Source organism: Neomonachus schauinslandi, chromosome 7 (assembly GCF_002201575.2).
Source record: "Neomonachus schauinslandi chromosome 7, ASM220157v2, whole genome shotgun sequence".
Classification (NCBI taxonomy): domain Eukaryota; kingdom Metazoa; phylum Chordata; class Mammalia; order Carnivora; family Phocidae; genus Neomonachus; species Neomonachus schauinslandi.
This window is the reverse complement of record NC_058409.1, coordinates 24505179-24528421: the sequence shown is the minus strand read 5'-3', so window position 1 is coordinate 24528421 and position 23243 is coordinate 24505179. Positions and strand designations below refer to the sequence as shown.

The 23243-nt window shown below is 36.2% G+C and overlaps 1 protein-coding gene across 2 annotated transcripts in view; it reads left to right on the top strand.

Annotated features, from left to right (window-relative positions):
- AFF4 (AF4/FMR2 family member 4) overlaps positions 1-23243 on the top strand; it is a 90568-nt gene that overhangs the window by 28554 nt on the left and 38771 nt on the right. The window contains exons 3-5 of one of the 2 annotated variants that reach the window (XM_021702031.2): positions 1112-1906; positions 3454-3498; positions 7183-7269. The exons of the other annotated variant lie outside the window; for it this stretch is intronic. Of the exons in view, the coding sequence (XP_021557706.1) occupies positions 1112-1906; positions 3454-3498; positions 7183-7269 (927 nt within the window). The remainder of the gene's footprint in view (positions 1-1111; positions 1907-3453; positions 3499-7182; positions 7270-23243) is intronic. 2 annotated transcript variants of the gene reach the window in all.

The window sequence follows — 23243 nt, the reverse complement described above, 5'->3', positions numbered from 1 at the left end:
AAAAGCCATTTTTTACAAGTTCTTAAGGATTTTCATTTAAAGGCAGTTACACTGACATCATTTATATGAGTGTAACATGATAACACGAAACCTGGGGTTTGGGATTAGGGATTAAAGGCATTTCACAAAAACTCCAGGAGTTTGGTCCAGAATCTTCAAATCATACAACCATTTATTTTGTAATTACATTGTAATGAGTTGGATTTGATTCCTGAACTTGATGTTGTCTACAAATTGCTATATATTTCCCCCTCTTGTTTAATAGGGGTCAGACTGATTTTCAAATGATCTAAAGTCTTATCAGTTCATGCCAACCTCAGAATAAATAGTGGTTTTGTCTTGATTTCCTGTTTAATGCAATCAGTAAGCTTACACTCTTTCATGTTTGTGAACGTGAAAGAATACTAAAGCTTGTGGATATTTTGGACTTTCTTATTATCCAAGAATGATTTTTAAAACCTACACTCTGTACCATTGACTTCAAAACTTGGAGTGTTTCTTGCTCAGAATTAATAGAATTAATATTTGAAACTTTATCAGTAGATTTTCCATTCTTAATTTGTTGTTGACTTTTATTAACTTAATTAGTCACAGTAACAGAAGGAATTAAAATTTTTTAAAAGGTCAGTTGGGTATAACATGTTTCATTAAATTTTTATTTCTCCTTTTAACTATAACATTGAACTCGAGGAATGAAATATTTTCCTACATTGCCAAAATAATGAGTGTTGGCTAATTTGCTCACCTAGAACTTAACTACATAAAGGCCCGTTACTTTTCCTGCTCTTCAAAAGATTTCTACTACTGTTTCAGTATATTTATTGGTGAAATTTGGATTTTTTTCCCTTCTGGAATCTTTTGTACATACTTCTCAATATCCTATAGAGTATTTGTGTTTTTGCATGAATGTTTTTCACTTTCGATGCATTTTTTCCACTATAAAAATTATATATCTGGAGTTTGCGTTTGAGATGTTAACCTTAAGGTATGAGATACGAGGCCTCCCTTTGAAAAACCCCTTTGCATTTGAAGTTTGGAAAGTCCATTTATAGAAGCGTCTTTTAGTTCCCGTTATACTAATTCTGTTGTTTTATTTTACAATTTTTTGTAGACTAGCAAAGAAGATAAGCTATCAAGTCGTATTCAGAGTATGCTTGGAAATTACGATGAAATGAAGGATTTCATAGGAGACAGATCTATACCAAAGCTTGTTGCAATTCCCAAGCCTACAGTACCGCCGACAGCAGATGAAAAATCTAACCCGAATTTCTTTGAACAGAGACATGGGACCTCTCATCAGAGTAGCAAATGGACTCCAGTAGGACCTGCACCCAGTACTTCTCAGTCTCAGAAACGGTCCTCAGGCTTGCAGAGTGGACACAGTAGCCAGCGGACCAGTGCAGGTGGCAGCGGTGGCACCAGCAGTGGTGGCCAGAGGCATGACCGTGACTCATACAGCAGTAGTGGAAGCAGTAATCGGAAAAAAGGCCAGCATGGGTCGGAACACTCCAAATCACGCTCTTCCAGCCCTGGAAAACCCCAGGCTGTGTCTTCATTAAGCTCCAGTCATTCCAGGTCTCATGGGAATGATCACCATAGCAAGGACCATCAGCGTTCCAAATCACCTCGGGACCCTGATGCAAACTGGGATTCTCCTTCCCGTGTACCTTTTTCAAGTGGGCAGCATTCAAATCAGTCTTTCCCACCTTCATTGATGTCAAAGTCCAGTTCAATGTTACAGAAACCCACTGCCTATGTGCGGCCCATGGATGGACAGGAGTCCATGGAACCAAAGCTGTCCTCTGAGCACTACAGCAGCCAATCCCATGGCAACAGCATGACTGAACTGAAGCCCAGTAGCAAAGCACATCTCACCAAGCTGAAAATACCTTCCCAACCATTGGATGTAAGTTACACATTTAGAGCCTTTTAAAAAATTTTTTAACTTATCCCATTTATTTTAGACAGAGAGCAGGGGGAGGAGCAGGGGGAAGGAGAGAGAGAACCTCCTGCCACCCCAAGATCTGGACCTGAGCCAAAATCAATAGTTGGCCACTTAACTGACTGAGCCACCCAGGAGCCCTTTAGAGCTTTTAATATTACGACTCTGTGAAGCAGTTTACTATGAAATTATAATTGAACTTAAATTTTGTCTCAGTTTTAATAAGGTATAGATAAGTTTAAAAATAAGACTTGTGATTAACTCCAAAGTGATCAGTAGACCTGTTAGCTTCCCCTGTTGGGCAGTAGAGAAAATGTCATTCACTGTTTTGAAATATTCAGATGACAGTTGTAGAATAAAAGCATGATCTGTGAAATCAATACCTTAGATTTCCTCCTTTTGATTTTATGAAAGAATACGTCTTGTGTTCTTTTTTTTAAAAAAATAACTTGTATTCTCATTGTGATACTCATGAATGCGATGTGGGCTGTGGTTCATTGTAGTGAATGTTGGGATTTGGGGGGGGGGGCGTCCATCAGGATGGTAATGTTGTGTGGTTTGGATGCCATGAGTTTTTTTTCTCTGTTTGCACTTAAGGGTTTGAGACAGCTGCTCTAGATTCATAGTGGTGGTTTGAAATTTACAGTATTTATAACTGCATGCCAAAGCATCAGAATAACTAAAGAAATTGAGTATTCACTGTGAAATAGTTTAAGTTTTATCTTTCAAAAGAAAAATTTTAGAAGTAGTCTTTGTACTTTTCATAGAAGTATGAAAATCATAGTTCATAGCTTAAAACGGTTGTGGAAGGGGTCAAGGGTAGGTGAAATGGTGTTTTAAGAACATTTAGACATTTTTCCTGTGGCCTTAGGAAACTCATTGTTCATGGCAGTTGTCATCTATTTACTCCTCTGAAGAGAATAGTGAAGTGGTTGGTTGTTCTTTCTTCAAACAACTTGATCCTTGGAGATAGACTTGAGTGCAAACTCTAGCTCTCCAGTTCCTGACTGTGCTTTAGAATAAACAACTTTGCCATGATTTAAGGAAACTGTGTAAAATGTCCATCATATTCCAGACAAGTATTCTTTCAATAATGCTGGTTTTATTCTGTTTGTTAGTTTATGTGAAGTAATGTATTTCAGTATCATGGTATATTTTGTATATAAATAAACTCAAATTTTTGACAAGTTGCTCCACCTGCAAAATAACATTTAAAAATTTATTTCTAATCTAAGTATAAGAAAGATAAGATTTTTCAAAACTTTTGATAAATACAAAGTTCTTCAAATCCTTGTACAGTTGGTGATTAAAATTTTTTAGAGCTTGAAAAATTTGCATTTAAGGAAATTTGTCAAAAGATTAATTAGTGTTGTGATTTAGAATAGTGGGATCATAAATAGGTCTTTAAATTTAATTTGTTTTCTAATAGTGTTGTTGAATCTGTGCAACAAATAATAAAAATCTAATAATAAATGACCCCAAATCTAATGTGTGTCTCTTTTCCTCTTAAGGCATCTGCTTCTGGTGACGTGAGCTGTGTGGATGAAATTCTTAAAGTAAGTTATTGTTGTTGTTTTAATACTTTCTGTCTTTTTTGTTTATGATCCTCTGCTATCTTCTTGCCCTCTTCCCCCCGATATTTCACAAAGGATCTGGGGCAGCAGATTGCTTACATGTGAAACCTCATTATGTCTGTAAAAAATAATTGACTCTGTTATGCCTATTTTCATACTTAGTTTCTGAGTCATTTGGTTTGTTAATAACTACCTGCACTCGAAGAACTGGTTTGGTTTGTTTTTCATTTTTAAGTAAAACAAATTCCCGTCATAATAGTTTGCCTTGAAAAGAGGAAGAAACCAAATGCAACAGTACTTTCTAAGGCTTATCAGTAATTACCAGTCAAACCGTTTCATTGAAGATAGCTTGCTTTCTAATTCATTTGTACCTACTGGTCAGTTCCTACAATGAAAGACCTCCTCCTAATACAGCTCACTTTGAGTGTTGGATGGAATATGTTTAAAACCGACACCTGACCAAAATGTGCATTCCTCTTCTGGGAAAAGAAAAAGTTGTTAGTTGGAAAAAGAGAAGGTCTAGTGGATTAATGAGTGACAGTGAGTGCTCTTGGCTTAGTAGAGAAAAACTGTCTGTCACGTCTTACTTGTACTTTCTGCATGAGCTCCTGATTTTTTTGTGTCTGTACCTGCATCTCACCATGAATCCTCCTTCTGAGAGACTACTTGCATTGCTACTCCCACTCTATTCTCTCCTCCTTTCTTCAGCCCAGCACAGTCTCTCATTTGTCTCAGTCATGTTGCTGAAGCTGTTTCTCTAAGCTCATGGTCTTTCCCTTCACTGGGGGCTTCATTTGAGTTCTCTGCTCTTTCTGCTGTCCTCAAGAATTTTTAGTTTTTCATTCTAGAAACCTCATTCTTCCTTCCTTGCCTGTTATTATGCTTCACTGTTTTTATTTCCATCCACCTTTCTTATCTCTCGTTCTCTGCCTTTTGGGAACCTTGGCGTCTTCTCTTTTCAACATGGGTCTTTTTTCTAGCTTCTCCATTTTTTTCTGCTCCATATTGATTTTCCTCCATTGTTATGGCTTCACCTGTTAACTCTTCAGTCTTTCTCTCCTCCTTGGCCTCCTCTGAATTGTGGTTTATTCTCTTGCTTCGTAGCTATGTGTCCATTTGTGTTTCTCCCTGCTTCTTTAGACTGAACATATCTAAAGGCAGATTTATCAGACTTCCTTCTCTTAGTAGTACCACCGTTCTCCTGTGCTTCTAAGTGTAAAATCCTAATTTTCTCTCATGTTCTATTTAATCACAAAACTGCATGTACAGTTTGAATTTTCCTTGAAAATGCCACTCCTTTATTTCCATTTCTGCCACCTTGAGCTTCAAGAATTGCAATCTACCGTCCTCGCTTTGCTCATCTGTCTTCTGTATTGCTACCAGATTCTCTCTTAATCCATTGTCTTCATAAGTTAATTTCTGTCTTAGACATTTCAGTGGCTCTGTCTCTAATCCCCATAGAAAGAATAGTGTCCAAGTTCAACGTTCTAGACCTTTTTCACAGGCCGGTTCTAACCTCTCTCGCTATTGATTCACCACTTTTGTCAAATTGGTTTCACTAAGCCATACGCTTTCTTGCTTTTTTACCTTTTTAAAGTAAACGTTCGTGAAATATGTTTCTCCTTTGTCTTTAGTCATATACAGATGGTTTTTTCTTAGAATCCCAGTGTAATCCTTCTTTCCCCTGTGTCAGACCATCAGATCACATAACTCTTTTGAATCTCATATAGCAAAAAAAAAGAATCTCATATAGCATATGCATTTTTCAGTTGCCATGTATATGAAAAGTGTAACAGAGCATTTATCTTTTCTCATTGAATCCTCAAAGATGCATGGCATTGTAACACCTGGTAGAATCTTAGATATTCTCACATTTGATGATCTCTTTGATGATACTGACCATTTAGTCTTCATTTTATATACATAAGGCTTGGCACATGGCCTTGGGTGTAACGGGTGCTCAGTCATTTAATGATGGAGTTAAATAGATTTGCTATAGAAAGTACTTCGGTATTTGAGGTGTAAAATGCCAGCACTGAAAACCTAGAGTGCCCGAGTTTCTGTTTCCTTTCCCTGTATGCAGTGCATAAGGAACTGCAGGTCCAAATTGCCTTCATGTTTTCTTGATCTTTGTAGTCATACTATTTCTAGGAACTCCATCATAAACTTAAAGAAGAAAATTTTAATCTAAAAATGATAACTGTTTCTTGTAAAAACAAGCAAGATTAATTCATGGTTTACTAATGAAGCACCTGTCATGTATCAAGCTCTTGGGATAACAGTGGTGATAATGATAGTGTTGCACCCTTTGAGCTGACATTCTTGCTGGATATTGGAAATAATCAACTATTTAATATTATTTCAGAAAGTGAAATGCTATTTAAAAATAAAGCATTGTAAGAAGATAAAGAGCAATTAACAGTGCAGGGGGCTGTTTTACAAAGTTCCAGTAGTAGAGACTGTACCAAGTGCCCAGGTCTCTTTCGAAACCCTTCTGTTGTTCTGTTGCCCAAGCGTAGCCAGAGATTTTTTTTTTTCATATATATTTTTTCATATACAAACATTTACTAGGACATAGACTATGATTTCTGTTTATCACTTACCAGTACGTTGTGGACAACATTCCATATCAGTAGTTAAATTCCTCATTTACTGTCTGCTTGGTGTTCCATTGTGTGGCTATCTGCTAATTTAATTATTCTGTGCTGTTGGATATTTAGGTTGTTTCCATTTTTGAAGTGTAGGCCCCTTGAACATGTATCTTTACCTAACTGTGTGGGTATAGTTACAGAGTAAATTCCTAAAAGTTAAACCACCCTTATTGTATTTTCTCAGTCTACCTAATGGCTTACTTTGAACTTTGAAATAAAACACTCCTTCCTTATTCTAAATCTGATATCTTTCTTTCCCCTGCTCCTCTAACATACACATTGTGATCTTATCCAAATTTCCACTTGAACATAGTTGGCATGTGATTAAACAGAAGGCATTGAATGAAATCATACTTACGGCCTTGCCTGTCTGTCTTCCTTTTCGTGTGCTTTTGGTATCTCTCTTCTGGTTTCCTCCACCTGACCAAAACTTCCCATCAGCGAATGGGCTCTGCAGCCAAACTTCCTAGGATGAAATTTCGTGTCCATTTGTGTCCACAAATGTGTGGCCTTTAATAAATAACTTCTGTGCTTCAGTTTCATCCTACATAGAGTTAGGGTAATAATGGTATCTACCTCCTAATATCATTGTGAGTACTAAATAAGTAACAGACCTGTAAAACAGCACAGTATCTGGCCCATTAAAGGTACACAATAAATGTTAGCTCCTTTTCTTATTATTACCCGCCCCTCCCGCTCTCACAGCATGCTTTTTTTCAGTAACATTGTACTGTGTACCTTGTATTTGATTACAGGCTTATTTCGGTGATGATTCACAGGTTTCATCATCTTAGCTCCAAGCTCCCTGAAGCCAGGCAGTGGATATTATTTATCTTATTTCCTGCCCCATAGTGCCTTGCACACAATTGTGCTTAATTAATATTTATTGATTAAATATGTATACTTTTGGAAGGACCTATCATGAAACCAGCATTTATAATACAAATCTGGTTTTTAGCTATGTAATTTTTATCCTTGAACTGGTTGAAAACAAACTGTAATAATTACATTTCAGGAGATGACGCATTCATGGCCTCCCCCTCTAACGGCTATTCATACACCATGCAAAACAGAACCTTCCAAATTTCCTTTTCCAACTAAGGTAAGTAAATAACATGTGTCTTTGATACTGTTAGAAAACTCTAAATGGCTTGACTAAAATCATATGAATTCAAAATTGTCTTGCCATTCTAGTGGGAGACAGACAATAAATATATAAGTTCAAATAGTGATCATTGCTATGAAGAAAACAAAACAAGATAATAGAATCAAGAGCGACTTGGATTAAGAGGTTCTTGAAAAAGCTTTGAAGGCAATCGGGAAGAGAATTAAAAGGCATCAGTGTTTCTTGCAACTGTTCTAGGCTGCAGGTGGTAAGCGCTGCCAGGGGGTAAGGGCTTCTCACGCTCTTGCCTGAGGACCCCCCCCCTTCCACTGGACATAGCAGCCCTACTGATGTGCTGTGGAAAGAGGTTCCTCAGACAACAGTTCCAAGTTCAACTACAATCAGCAGATGTGCTTTTCTTTTTTTTAACATTAATTTATATTTACATGAATAATAGAAGAATATATTCTCCTTGTGGAAGTTTGACCAGGACCTCTAATAATAGCCTTTCCCAGTGTTGCCTCTTCCATCTCACCAGAGCAACTTCCATGCATACCTTTGCAAGTCTTTTCACATGCATTTGCAGACATACATATGTGATCATTATGCGTAAGCACTCTCTGAATTTATTTCTGCCCAGATTTATTGTTCTGGATTTTTAATCAGCAACAGGCCTTAGAGATCATTCTGTGTTACTAAGTGTCGTAGATTACATATACAGGTATTTCGTTTCTTATATTTGCATCTATAGTATAAATGTATTTTAGTTGAATTATTTCCCTTTGGTATTTAAGTTGTTGTCAAGTTTTCATTTCCATAAACATTGCTTGTGTGGTATCTTTTTCATGCCTTGTGTGCATATGAGTTTCTTTTGTGTAAAGTAAGAAGTAGAATTGTTGAGTATTGAGACGGTATATTTAATATATATTCTCAAATTCCCTCTGTATCAGTTGTACCAGTCAGTACTCCCACTTATATTCCCTCTTCCTCACATGCACGTCACCATTTGTTATTTGAAGCACCAGTCTTTTGAGTGCAGAATGGCATTTCATTTCCTAGATTGCTAGTCAGGTTTGTCGTCTTTACACATTGTCATCCGTGTGATTTCTCTGTAGGTGAATTTACTCCGTAGGTGAATCTCTGCTCTTGGGGTTGCATCTTTCACCTAATGAGTTTCAGGAGGAGTTCTTTTTGTGTTGTTTTGTTTGAATTCTGGATTCTAATCGTTTCTTCTGTGTGCTACAAATACATTGCCCAGTGAGAGTCCTTTTAAGTATTACGGTCTGGAAGATTTTAATTTTGATGAGTAAGTAGATCGTTCTCTTCTATGAAGCTTTTACTTTTCAATGTCTTGTTAAAGAAGCATTTTCTTTCCCCAGGATCATAAGCATACCCTCTTATTTTTTACCTTAATGTAATTGCAATTTTGTTTTCTATGCTTATCTTTAGCCCAGTTTATTTTTGTGAATAATGTGAGGTAGGCATAGTAACTTTCTGCCTGTATGTGTGCCATCACCCTCTTTTCCTTCAGCCTTAATACGCACCTAGTAAATGTACAGTTGGAGTTTGGTAGGTGTATGCACCTGTGTAGCCACCAGCCCAGTCAAGAATTAGAATATTTCCGACACCGCCACAAGTCCCCTCATGTTTCTTTGCAGTCTGCCTCACCCCCACCACTGGCCCCTCATAATCACTGATCTGTTTTATGTCACTATAGATAAGTTGTGCTTTTTCTAGAATTTCATGTAAATGGAATCCATACAGTGTGTACTCCTTTTGTATATGTGTTTACCTTCTTTAGCTCAGCATCTACTTTTGGAATTCTTCCATGTTCATGAATGTATTGGTAATTTGTTCATTTTTATTCCTGAGTTCCTTTTTATTTGTGTTGTATGAAAATATCAGAATTTGTGTATCCATGTACCTGTTGATTAACATTTGGGTTTTTTCCAGATTTGGGCTATTAAGAAGAGAGTATCTATAAATATTCACTTACAAGCCTTTGTGTAGACTTAAGTTTTCTTTTTTCAAGGATAAATACTGAGCTCTATATGGTAAAAAGTAGAATTGCTCAGTCATATGTTGAATTCATGTTAACTTGATACTAAGCTAAAACTATTTTCCCAAGCGCACTACTTACTGTGGGTTTCATTTACTTTCTTTTAACTTCAGATGGAGGCTTAGGTCATTAATCGTAGACATTTCTTGTTTTCTGTATTTAAAACTATCAATTTCCCTCTGAGCTCTGTTTTAGGTATATCTCACAGATTGTGATATGTTGTGATTTTATTACCATTTAGTGTGTGCTATTTCCTTATTCCGTGTGTGACTTCTTCCTTGATCCTTGGAAGCATGTGGTTTCATTTTCAAATATTTGAGGATTTTCCACATATCATTTTATTACTGATTCTAATTTATTTATGTTCTTGTTAGAGAATATAAGCTATAATTTGTTTTTAAAAATTTAATGTTTTATGGCCAGTATATGAACTTTCTTGGTGACTGTTTCATGTACACTAGATAGAATATGTTCTTTTTTTTTCTTTTTTTTTTTAAGATTTTTTAAAGATTTTATTTATTGGGGCACTTGGGTGGCTCAGTCATTAAGCGTCTGCCTTCAGCTCAGGTCATGATCCCGGGGTCCTGGGATTGAGCCCCTCATCGGGCTCCCTGGTTGGTGGGAAGCTGCTTCTCCCTCTCCCACTCCCCCTATTTGTGTTCCCTCTCTCTGTCTCTCTCTCTGTCAAACAAATAAGTAAAATCTTTAGGAAAAAAAGATTTTATTTATTTGAGACAGTGAGGGCGAGAGCGAGAGAGTGAGCACAAGAGGGGAGGAGGGCCCGAGGGAGGGGGAGAGGCAGACCCTCTGCTGAGCAGGGAGCCTGACGTGGGGCTCGATCCCAGGACCTCGAGATCATGACCCGAGCTGAAGGCAGATGCTTAACCGACTGAGCCACCAGAAACCATAGAATATGTTCTGTATATATTAGATCAAGTTGGTCGAGAGTGATTAGTTGTCTACATTTTAACGGACTTTCTGTTCTATCAGCTAATGAGAGTGTTGACATCTGCACCTCTGTTGGTGGATTTGTCTATTTCCTCTGTCAGTTTTGTCCACTTGGAGTTCAGGTATTTTGAAGTTTTGTTATTAGGTGTGTTTAGGATTGCACTATCTTTTTGATAAATTGATTCCTCTTTTTTTTATTATGAGACGTCCATCTTTATATGTGGTATTAATGCTTATTCTGAAGTCTACTTTGTCTGATTTTCATGTAGTCACTCCAGCTTTCTTTTAATTTACTATTAACATGATTTAACATTTTCTTTTATTTTTAATCTTTTGGTGGCTTTATATTTAAAGTGAGTTTCTTTTAGGCAGCATATAATTTGGTCTTGGTTTTGCAGTTTGCCAATCTCTAGTATTTAATCTTGGGGTGTTTAAACCATTTTCTTTTAATGTAGTAATTGATATTGTAGGTTGTTTTTTGTTTGTTTTTGTGGGTTTTTGGTTTTTTTTTTATATTGTAGGGTTTAAATGTACCATTTGTTATTTGTTTTCTATTTGTCCCAACAGTTCTTTCTTTCTTTGTTCCCTTTCTTGAGATTCTTTTGGATTTTAATAGTATACCTCTTTTTTTTTTAATTGTAAAATTAAAGCTTGAGTTTATCAGAAGACTATGAGCATAAGCTCATAGTTCTGGCTTATGAATGCAGGTCCATTCATAATTTTTTTAGGTGACAGTTTTTTTTTGAGATATAATATACACACCATACAGTTCCTTCATTTAAAATGTACAATTTACTGGTTTTTAGTATATTCATAGTTGTGTAACCATCACCACAATTATTTTGGAATATTTTATCACCACAAAAAGAAACCCTATACTATTTAGCAGTCACCCTTCTATGTCCTCCAGCCCCCACCCTGGCCCCAAAGCAGTCACTCGTCTGTATTATATCTCTATTGATTTGCCTATTCTGGACATTTCATATAAATCAAATCATACAATATGTGGTCTTTTTTGACTGGATCTTTTACATCTAGCATGATGTTTTAAAGGTTCATTCATGTTATGTTGTCAGTATTTCGTTCCATTTTATGGCTAAATACATCACATTTTGTTTATCTGTTTATCAGTTCATTGACATTTGGGTTGTTTTCAGTTTGGGGCTATTAGGAAAATTGCTACTGTCAACATTAGTGTAGAGACATGTTTTCAGCTCTCTTGGTTTGCTGGGTCATTTAGTAACTATGGTTAATCTTTTGAGGAACTGCCTGATGGTTTTCCACAGTGTTTGCTACATTTTATCTTCCCACTAGCAGTGCATGAGAGTTCTAGTTTCTTCAAATCATGGCCAAGTTGTTACCCTTCCTTGGGAATAAAGCTGTTTCAGAGGGTGTGAAGTGGTTTATCATTGTGGTTTTTTTTTTTTTCTTTTTTAAGATTTTATTTATTTATTTGAGAGAGAGAATGAGAGAGAGAGAGCATGAGAGGGGGGAGGGTCAGAGAGAGAAGCAGACTCCCTGCCGAGCAGGGATCCCGATGCGGGACTCGATCCTGGGACTCCAGGATCGTGACCTGAGCCGAAGGCAGTCGCTTAACCAACTGAGCCACCCAGGCGCCCTATCATTGTGGTTTTGATATTAATTTCTCTGATGGCTAATGATGTTAAGAATCTTTTCATGGGCTCAGGGGCCTTTGTATATCTTATTTAGAGAGATATCTATCCAGATATTTTGCTGATTTTTAAATTGGGTTATTTGTCTTTTTATCATTAAGTTATAGTGTTTGTATATCTTATAGTCCCTTAGCAGATGAATGATTTGCAAAAATTTTTTCCCTTATTTTGAGTTTTTTTTTTTGTTTTTTTTTTTTTTTTTTAAGGTGCACGAGGGGGGAGAGGGGCAGAGAGAGAGGGAGAAGCATGCTCCCCGCTGAGCAGGAAGCCCTGACGCGGGGCTTGATCCCAGGACCGTGGGATCCTGACCTGAGTCGAAGGCAGTCGTTTAACTGACTAAGCCACCCAGGTGCCCCTCTTTTTGCTTTCTTGATAGTGTTTTTTAAGGTACACAAATTTTTAATTTTAATGAAGTCCAGTTTATTTTTTGTTGTTGTTTGTGCTTTTGGTGTCATTTCTAAGAAACCATTGCACAATCCAAGGTAATGAGGATTTATATCTATATTTTCTTCATTGAGTTTTATAGTTTTAATTCTTACATTTAGGTCTTTGATCATTTTGAGTTAATTTTTGTATTTGCTGTGAGATAGGAGTCCAACTCATTCTTTTGCATGTGCATACCCAGTTGTCCCTGCACCATTTGTTGAAAAGACTCTTCTTTTCCCACTGAATCTACTTCGTACCCTTGTTGAAATAAATTGACCTTAAATGTGAGGGGTTTTTTGTATATTTGAGAATATACAAATTCTTGTTTACTGATCTGTCTATCCTATGGCAGTGTCACATTGTCATGAGTACTATATAGTTTTGTAGTAAATGTTGAAATCGGGAAGTGTGTGTGTGTGTGTGTGTGTGTGTGTATGTGTGTGTGTGTGGTTGCTCTAGGGTTTACAACATCACGTACCACACTATTTCAAGCAATACATCATTTCATGTATAGGTTAATTGCCTTGCAACAGTTTAACTTCACTTCCGTGTTTTTGTTCTTTCTGCTTTTATCATACATGTTTCTTATCTATATGTTATAAACCTCACAATACATTATTATTTCTTACATTTTAAACAGTCAAGTATGTTATTTTAAGTAACTTTATTGAGGATTAATTATATTCAATAAACAGAACATATTTTAAGTTTAAATTTTATTTTTTGACTTGATGTGTAAACCTGTGAAACGCATCATGACAGTCAGTACACTTAACATATCAATTACTCCCAAATGTTTCTCTTAAAACATTTTTTTTTCAGGGTGGGTGCCTGGGTGGCTCAGTCGGTTAAGCATCTGACTTCAGCTCAGGTCATGATCCCAGGGTCCTAGGATAGAGCCCTGTATGGGGCTCCATGCTCAGCAGGGAGTCTGCTTGTCCCTCTGCCCCTGCCCCCACTTGTGCTTTTTTTTTCTCTCTCTTTCTCTCAAATAAATAATATCTTAAATTTAAAAAAAAAATTCCAGTGTAATGAACATAGCACGCCATACTAGTTTCAGGTGTACAATACAGGGATTCACCAATTCTGTACATTACTCAGTGCTCGTCATAGTAAGTGTACATACTCAAACCCTTTCACCTATTTCACCCATCCCCCCCCCTCCTCTGGTAACCATCTGTTCTCTTTATTTCAGAGTCTCGGGTTTTTTTGTTTATCCCTTTCTTTCTTTGTTCATTTGTTTTCTTAAATTCTGCATATGCATGAAATCATACGGTACTTTGTTTTTCTCAGACTGACTGACTTCATTTAGCATTATATTCTCTAGATCCATCCATGTTGTTGCAAATGGCAAGATTTTATTCTTTTTTATGGCTGAGTAATATTCCATTGTGTGTGTGTTTGTGTGTGTATATATATATACACACACACACACACCACATCTTCTTCTTCCATTCATCTATTGATAGGCACTTGGATTGCTTCCATAATTTGGCTATGGCAGATAATGCTGTAGTACACATAGGGGTGCTTGTATCTTTTTGAACTAGTTTCGTATTCTTTGGGTGAATACCCAGTAGTGCGATTACCAGAACATAGGGTAGTTCTATTTTTAATTTTTTGAGGAAACTCCATACTGTTTTCCACAGTTGTTGCATCAGCTTGTGTTCCCACCAACAGTGAATGAGGGTTTTTTCCCTCCATATCCTTGCCAGCACTTGTTGTTTCTTGTGTTTTTGATTTTAGCCATTCTGACAGGTGTGAGGTGAGATCTCATTGTGGTTTTGATTTGCATTTCCTTGATGATGAGTAATGTTGAGCATCTTTTCATGTGTCTGAGGGCCAACTGTATGTCTTCTTTGAAGAAATGTATGTTCTTGTCTTTTGTCCACTTTTTAATTAGATTATTTGCTTTTTGGTGTTATGTTGTATAAGTTCTTTATATATTTTAGATACTAACCCTTATTGGATATATCATTTGTACATATCTTCTCACATTCATTAGGTTGTCTTTTTGTTTTATTGATTGTTTTCTTTGCTGTGCAGGAGCTTTTTATTTTGATATAGTCCCAATAGCTTATTTTTCCTTTGTTTTCCTTGCCTTAAGAGACGTATTTAGAAAAATTTTGCTATAGCAAGTGTCAGAGAAATTACTGCCTGTACTCTCTTCTAGGATTTTTATGGTTCCAGGTCTCACATTTAGGGCTTTTATCCAATTTGAAGTTATTTTTGTGTATAAAATAAATATGGTGTGAAAGTGGTCTAGTTTCATTCTTTTGCATTGGTTTTCCCAACACCATTTCTTGACGAGCTTTTTCCCATTGCATATTCTTTTTTTTTTTTTTTTAAGATTTACTTACTTATTCTAGAGAGAAAGAAAGAATGTGTGTGCAAGTGGGGGGAGGGGCAGAGGGAAAGGATCTCAAGCAGACTCCCTGCTGAGTGCAGCGCCTGATGTGGGGCACAACCCCACAACCCATGAGATCATGACCTGAACTGAAACCAAGAGAGTCAGACACCCAACTGACTGAGCCACCCAGGCGCCCCCCCCTTTGCATATTCTTGCACCCTTTGCTATAGATTAATTGACCATATAATCATGGGTTTGTTTCTGGGTTCTCTTTTTTCTTCCATTGATCTGTGTGTCTTCTTTTGTGCCAGTGCCATACTGTTTTGATTACTACAGCTTTGTGTAGCATATCTTGAAATGGATTTTGATACCTCCAGTTTTGTTCTTTTTTAAGATTGCCATTTGGGGTCTTTTGTAGTTCCATATAAATTTTAGAGTATTTGTTCTAGTTATGTGAAAAATGCTATTGGTATTTTGATAGGGATTGCATTAAATTTGTACATTGCTTTCCATAGTATGGACATTTTAACAATATTTGTTCTCCTAATTCCATGAGCATGGAGTTTCTTTCCATTTGTTGGTGTTGTCTTCAGTTTCTTTCATCAGCATTTTATAGTTTCAGAGTACAGATCTTTTACCTCCTTGGTTAAATATATTCCCAGGTATTTTATTATTTATGGTGCAATTGTAAATGGGGTTGTTTTCTTTATTTTTCTTTCTGCTATTTCATTACTAGTGTATAGAAATGCAACAGGTTTCTGTATCTTGCTTTTATATCCTGCGATCTTATTGAATTCATTTATTAGTCCTCGCTTTTTGGTGGAATCTTTTACAATTTTCTATATATGGTATCATGTCATCTGCGAATAGTGAAAGTTTGACTTCTTCCTTACCAATTTGGGTATCTTTTATTTCTTTTTTTTTGTCTGATCGCTGTGGCTAGGACTTGCAGTATACTGTGTTGAATAAAAGTGGTAAGAGTAGACATCCTTGTCTTGTTCATGATCTTAGGGGGAAAGCTTTCAGTTTTTCCCATTGAGGATGATGTTCACTGTGGGTTTTTCATATATGGCCTTTATTATGTTGAGGTATGTTCCCCCTAAACCTGGATGTTGTAATTTGTCAGATGCTTTTTCTGCATCTTTTGAAATGTTCATATGGTTTTTGTCCTTTCTCTTGTTGATATACCCCAGATGTTTCCTTATGATCCTTTATAATGTCTTCCTGTAGTCTCTGCCCTTCCCATCCCTAGGCAACTACTAATTTGATTTCTGTCACTATACATTAGTTTGCATTTTTGAGAATCATGTGTAAATGGAATGATAATACATATATTCTTTTTGGTCTGGTTTCTTTAACTCAGCACAATTACTATTTTTTTTTAAGATTTTATTTATTTGAGAGAGAGAGCATGAGCTATGAAGGGAGAGGGGAAGCAGACTCTCCTCTTCCCACCACCCCGAGCAGGGAGCCCCATGTGGGGCTAGATCCCTGGACCCTGAGGTCATGATCTGAACTCAACCAACTGAGCTCAGCACAGTTATTTTGAGATTCATCCATATTGTCAAATGTATAAATCATTCTTTCTTATTGCTAAGTAGTATTCAATTTCATAGTTATACCACAGTTTACCCATTCACCTACTGATGGACATTTGAGCTCTTTCTGGTTTTTAGTTGTTAAAAATAAAGCTGCTGTGAATATTTGTGTACAAGTCTTTGTATGGGCACATGCTTTTATTTCTTATAAGTAAATACCTTCAAGTATAGGGCAGATGTACATTTAACTTTTAGGAAAATCTCATACTGTTTTCTAAAATGATTGAAGCATTTTATATTCCTACTAGCGATAGGTGAGAGTTTCAGTTGCTCCACATACTTACCAGTGTTTGGTATGGTCAGTCTTTTTAAATTTTAGGCCTTTTAGCAGCTGCGTAGGGGTGCTTCATTTTGGTTTTAATTGACATTTCTCTATGACAGATGATGTTGAGCACCTTTTCATGTATTTATTTGTCATTTGTGTGTCTTCTTTGGTGCACTATTTAAATCTTTTGCCTATCTCTTACTGGATTGTTGTCCTCTTCATTTTTTTTTAAAGATTTTATTTATTTATTTGAGAGAGGGTGTGTGTGAGAGTACAAGCAGGGGGAGAAGCAGGCTCCCCACTGAGCAGTGAGCCCGATGTGGGGCTCAATCCCAGGACCCCAAGATCATGACCGGAGCTGAGGGCAGATGCTCACCCAACTGAGCCACCCAGGCACCCCTGTTGTCCTCTTCTTACTGAGTTTTTGAGAGCTTATATGTTCAGGATGCAGGTCTATTATCAGATACAAGATTTATACATTTTCCCCCCAGTAAGTAGCTTCCCTTTTCATTATCTTAACTATCTTTTGAAGATGAGAGGTTGTTAATATTGATGAAGTCTAATTCATCAGTTTTTTTGTTTACAGATCATGTTTTTGGTGTCTAAGAAATTTTGCCCTACCCACATTCTCCTTTTTTTTCTTTTTTTTTAGACGTTTTATTGTTTTAGGCTTTACATGTAGGTCTGTGATCCATTTTAAGGTAATTTTTGTATATGGTGATAAGATATAGATCACAGTTTATTTTTTTTGTGTACAGATACCCATTTCCGTCATCATTTGTTTAAAAAGCTTGTCTCTGGGGGCTCCTGGGTGGCCCACTCGGTTAAGTGTCAGACTCTTGATTTTAGCCCAGGTCATGAACTCAAGGTCTTGAGATCAACTCCCCACCACCCCACCACCACCGCTGGGCTCCGTGCTGGGTGTGGAGTCTGCTTGAGATTCTCTCCCTCTTCCTTTGCCCCCCTCCTCCGCCTCTTAAAAAAAGAAACAGCTTGTCTCTGCATGGAATTGCCTTAGCAATTGCAATTGTTCACATATGTGGTGCCTTTCTTTTCTTTCTTTCTGTCTTTCTTTTTCTTTTTTTTAAGATTTATTTATTTGTTTTTAGAGAGTGAGTGGGGAAGGGGTAGAGGGAGAGAACCTCAAGCAGACTCCCCCACTGAGCACAGAGCCCAACATGGGGCTTGATCCCATGACCTGAGCCAAAATCAGGAGTCAGACACTCAACCAGCTGAACCACCTAGGTGCCCCTTGAGGTTTTCCAGTTTTATTGATCTTCTAAAAAACTGCTCTTTCTACTTCATTGTTTTTGAGCTTTGTTGCATTGATTTCCATTGTCTTCTTTATTACTTTCTTATCCTGCTTTCAGTTGGTTTAATTTATATTTCTTTTGAAAAAACATTGTATTTTTTTAATTCTATTTTTTTGTTTTAATTTACACTTCTTTTTTAAAAAATTCTGTTGTTTTTTTTTTTTTAAGATTTTATTTGAGAGAGAGCCAGAGAGAGAGCACAAGTGGAGGAGAGGGGAGAGGAGGGGAGGGGAGGGGCAGAGGGAGAAGCCGACTCCTCCTCACTGAGCAGGGAGCTGGATGTGGGACTCCATCCCAGGACCCTGGGATCATGACCTGAGCTGAAGGCAGACGCTTAACCAATTGAGCCACCCAGGCGCCCTTAAAAAAATTCTTAAAGAGGAAGCTAAGGTCATTGATTTGAGATCTTTCTTACTTTCTCATACAGGCTGTTAGTGCTATAAATTTTCCTCTAAGTAATGTTTTATTTGCAGACCACAAATTCTGAAATGTGTTTTCATTTTTATTCAGTTCAAAATATCTTCTGATTTCTTTTTTGATTTCTTCTTTATTCTGCAGATTATTTTGAAGTGTCATTTAGTTTTCAGGATATTTGGAGGTTTTCCACCTATTTTCTGTTACCTTATATATTTTCTCTTACTTGTGGCGTAATTTCGTTGTGGTCAGAGAATGTACTTTGGGTGACTTGAATTCTTTTACATTTATTACAACTTATTTCATGGCCCAGAATATTGTTTTCTATGGTAAAAGTTTTGTGTACACTTGAATATGTATTTTGCTGTTGTTAAGTGTTTTATAAATGTTGATTAGATCAACTTGGTTTATAGCATTAGTCAAGTTTTCTATATTCTTACTCATTTTAATTTAACTTGTTCTATCAGTTATTGAGAGTTATAGTTAATCTCCCAATTATTTTGAATTTGTCATTGTTCACTTCTTCATACTTTTAGGAGTTCATGTTTTAGGTGCATAAACATTTGGGATTGCTATTAGTTCTAGATGAATTGATACGTTTATTGTTATGAAATGACCCCTTTTAATCCTGATGATAATCTTTGCTATAAAATTTACTTTGTCCAATATTAATATAACTATCCTAGCTTTCTTTTGATTAGTGTACGTATTGTATTCCTTTTTCCATTCTTTATTTTTAACTTATTTGTGTTCATTTATTTAAAATGCACTTCTTGTAAGTAGCATATAATTTTGTCTTGCCTTTTTTAAAAATCCAATCTGATACTCTGCTCTTTTATTGGGGTATTTATTTATTTTGGGGGTGTACTTAGACCATTTATATTTAATGTGGTTATTGATAAACCACTTTAATGTGGTTATTGATATGCCATCTTGCCTTTTGATATCTACTTGTCCCATCTGCCCTCCCCCTTTTTAGCCTTCTTTTGGATTGAGTATTTTTTATGCTTGCATTGTAGTTTTGGCTTATTAACTTTAACTGTTTTATTTTATGTGTGCTCCAGGGTTTGTAGAATATGTCTTTGTCAAAGTCTTATTTTCAAGTAATATACCATTCTTTTCTGTTATATAAGAATCTTTCAACATTATGCTTTTTCTCCCTTCCCAGTATCTGTTCTATTGTTGCATACATTTTACTTAACATTTAAGTTATAAGCCCCACAATATTTATTTTTCATTTAGACAGTTTCTTATCTTTTGAAGACATTTAAATAATAGAGGCAAAAGGACTTTTGTCTTTCTTTATATAGTTACCATTTCTTTTGCTCTTTATTCCTTTGTGTTCATCCAGATTTCTGATTGGCATTTTCCTTCTACCTGGAGGACTGACTTTTAACATTTCATTTAATGCTTGTCTGCTTGTGATGAATGCTTCCTGCTTTTGTGTGTCTGAAATTTTTATTTTACCTTTTTTCTTAAGGTATTTTTGCTGGAAATAGAATTCTAGGTTAAAGATGTTGTCCACTGTCTTCTGGCTCGCGTTGTGTCTGGTATATAGTTTATTTTTAATTTTTTCCTTCTTTGTATATAATTTGTCTTTTTTCTTTCTGGTTGCTTTTAAGATTCTTTTTGTCTCTATCACTGATTTTAAGCTGTTCAGTTTTGATGTGTCTTGGTGTGGTTCTTTTCATCTTTTTTGTGCTGGGGTTATTTTTAGCTTCTTGGAACTTTGGTTTATAGTTACCACATTTAGAAAAAAGTTTGCTCTTATTTTCTCAAGATATTTTTCTGTACTCCCTTTTCCCCTTTTCTCCTTTACTTGAAGGGCTCCAATTACATGTATATTAGGCCTCTTGAAATTGTTCCATAAGTCAATAATGCACTATTCATTTTTTTTTTCAGTCTTTTTTGTTGTTTCATTTAGGAGTAGTTTCTATTGTTGTATCTTCTGTTTCAATAATCTTTGGTTCTGCAGTGTCTAATCTGCTGTTAATCTCATTTAGCATATTCTTGATCTCAGTCATTATGGCTTTCATCTGTATGAATTTGATGGTTATTTGTCAAAACATTTACTTACGAAGTTCTTACTGTGTTCCAGGTATCATATTTAACAATGTATTCTTTATTGATGATGCATTTTAGTTAGAAAGCTGAGGGCAAAAGAATGATTACAGAGGCACAAATTATACTGGAGCCAGTGAGCTTCTTTTGAGGCATTGCCTATAAAAGGGAACAGAGAAATGTGATCCTGCCAAGAAGGGTATAGTGATGTTGTCAGGTGAGTATTTTTATAAGATGAGAGTGTTTTATCATATATATATGCTGATCATAATGTTTTAGTAAGAAGGAAAAGCATATGATACATGAAAGATAGAGGGTACCCTTAGGAAATCTCCACAAGAGAGGTTGAGATTCAGTGCTCAAGTACAGGATATTGACTTCAGAATAGTGTACAGTTAGCTCATTCTTTGTCATTGGAGGGAAAGCAAATGAGGTGGGTATCATTGGAGATAGGTTAGTAGATTTTTCAGTGATAGTTTGAAGCGTACTGAAGCTTTTGACTGCCCTTGTACATATTCAGTGTATATTTGAAACAACTCCTGGCGGTGTTCTAGGTGCTTCGGAGGTATAGCATTGAATCATTTGGATGTTACCCTGTTCTAAGATTGGTATTTAAAAAAGCAATTAGAATAGTATGTGCCAATGCCTAGAATAGTTCCTGGCACCTGTGGCTGTTCAGTAAATGTTTGTTTACTGAATTTGTGTATAAATACTCAGGTAATGCGTTTAGATATTTGGTTTTTCTGAAACACTTCAGTTAGGTACTTAGTGATCATTGCTTCAGTTGGGTTGCTTTTACAGGTTGGGTTTTGGTTTTTTGTAGCTCATCTCATTCTCTGACTTTTGAGTGAATATACCTTCATGTGTATTTTAGTTTAAAACTTTATACAGAGCTTTACTAGGTATTTATTCCCTGTGTGTGCTGACCATATGAACTGGGTCCACTGAGAGGACAGAGAAGGGAGAAAATTTTGATAGGGAGTTTGGAGATGACATCCTAAAGATGATGACAGTAACTGGGCTTAGAAGGAGAAGTATAGGAGTGCCAGAAGCACATGGGAAGGTAAGGAGCACAATAAGGATTTCACACTCATTAGCAGGTCTGAAAGAGCAGTTCACATGTGACTTGTGGTGGATGAGAAGTTGAGTTTAGGAATATGTTTGGAGAGCTGGTTTAGTGAATCCATTGTCATTCACTTAAACATCCTTGATCTGTCCTATTTTAAAACAACACAATACATACATACATACAACAAAACAAATAAATCCCTCTATTCCGTGTGATTCTCCAGCTAGTCCTCCTCCTTAGAGTTAAACTTCCTGAAAGAGTGGTTAATACTTAATGTCTGTTCTTTCCTCAGGCACTCCTCAGTCTAGTCTGATTGATCTTGCTTTTACACATGATACCTCACCAAAACCATTTTCATTATGACCACTAGTGGCCCATTTTGTCAATTCAATCATTGTTTTTCATTTTTTATCTTCATATGGCTTCTCATGAGCATTAAATACTGTTTTAACCTATTTCTTCCTTGTCTCCCACTATATGTTGCTCATCTAGAGTTACCTTACTTCTCTGACTTCTTTTTCTCCTCTATCTTTGCCTCTACCAATAAATTCAAGTTTTCCAGGCATTGTGCTCGGTGCTATAAAAGAATACAAATGAAGAAATGTGTTTTGCCTCAGTCTGCCCAACATTTCATTGTGGAAATAAAATAATACAAAAGAATGAAAAAAATTACATATTAGTGTTTGTGTGGATGCATAGTTATATACACCATGCTTAGACCTAGAATTGTCTTCTCTTTATATCCTATTCCCTTTACTTAGATGTTCTACAAATTTTTATCTTAATAAAAATTTTTTATCTTAATTCAGATACATACATCCAGCTGCATAGTTGACACTTCTTAGATGTTGAGTTTTAAGTGCCTTTGAGACATCTTCCAGGGAGAACTAGTGATTCTCCCTGCTAGTTCCCAACCAAAAAGCAAGAGAAAACAAGCATGATCCTCTTTGACTGTTTCCTGTCTTAGTGAAGCTAGAAAAACCTTTTTGGAATTATCTTTGGCACTTCCCTCTCTGTCATACCCAATAAACTGTCACCAAGTCCTAATGCTTTTACCTCCTTTAATGTGTTTTAATTCCATTCATTTTTCTCCGTCTTTATTTTTACCACTATGGTAAGTCAGTGGTCTCCAAAGTGGAAAGCATTTATATACTCCAGTGTTGTGTGTTTTGGAGATTGGGGGCAGGGACGGAAACGGGTTGAAAACTTTATTCTTATTTTTTAGTTCGAAAAATTCTCTATTTTTAAGTCTAAGAAAACAAAATCAAAGTAGTATTGTTTCTCTTGATCTGAATGGCAGATGGTCACATTTTATTTCCAAGGTATTCCAAGAGAAGTTTAGGTCTTTTCATTATGGAAAAGTTGGTAGAATTGCTTTCATTCATTTGCTCTTACTGGCTCTAGCATATTACAGTTTTAAATTGGATCAGTTAAGATGATTTACAGATCTTCACTGATGGACAAGTGGCTTAAAAGATATACCTGCAATGAAGCTACTGAGTGAAAATAACACTAAAATGCATTTCTGAGCAAACAAGAAAATGGCAGAGTTGAGTTTTTTCTTCTCCTCGTATGAGCTCTTAATCTGTCACTGTACAAAGTAGAAACAAGGATGCCCTAAGCTGAAAAAAGAAGAAAACATCCAGATTATCAACAGTAGTTTGAATATGCATTTATGTCATTAACCTTGCTTTTAGTGTATAATGTATCTTGGGATACTAACTAATGAAACTATGAAAGCATCATGTATCTTGGGATACTAACTAATGAAACTATGAGAGCGAAATACTCTCTG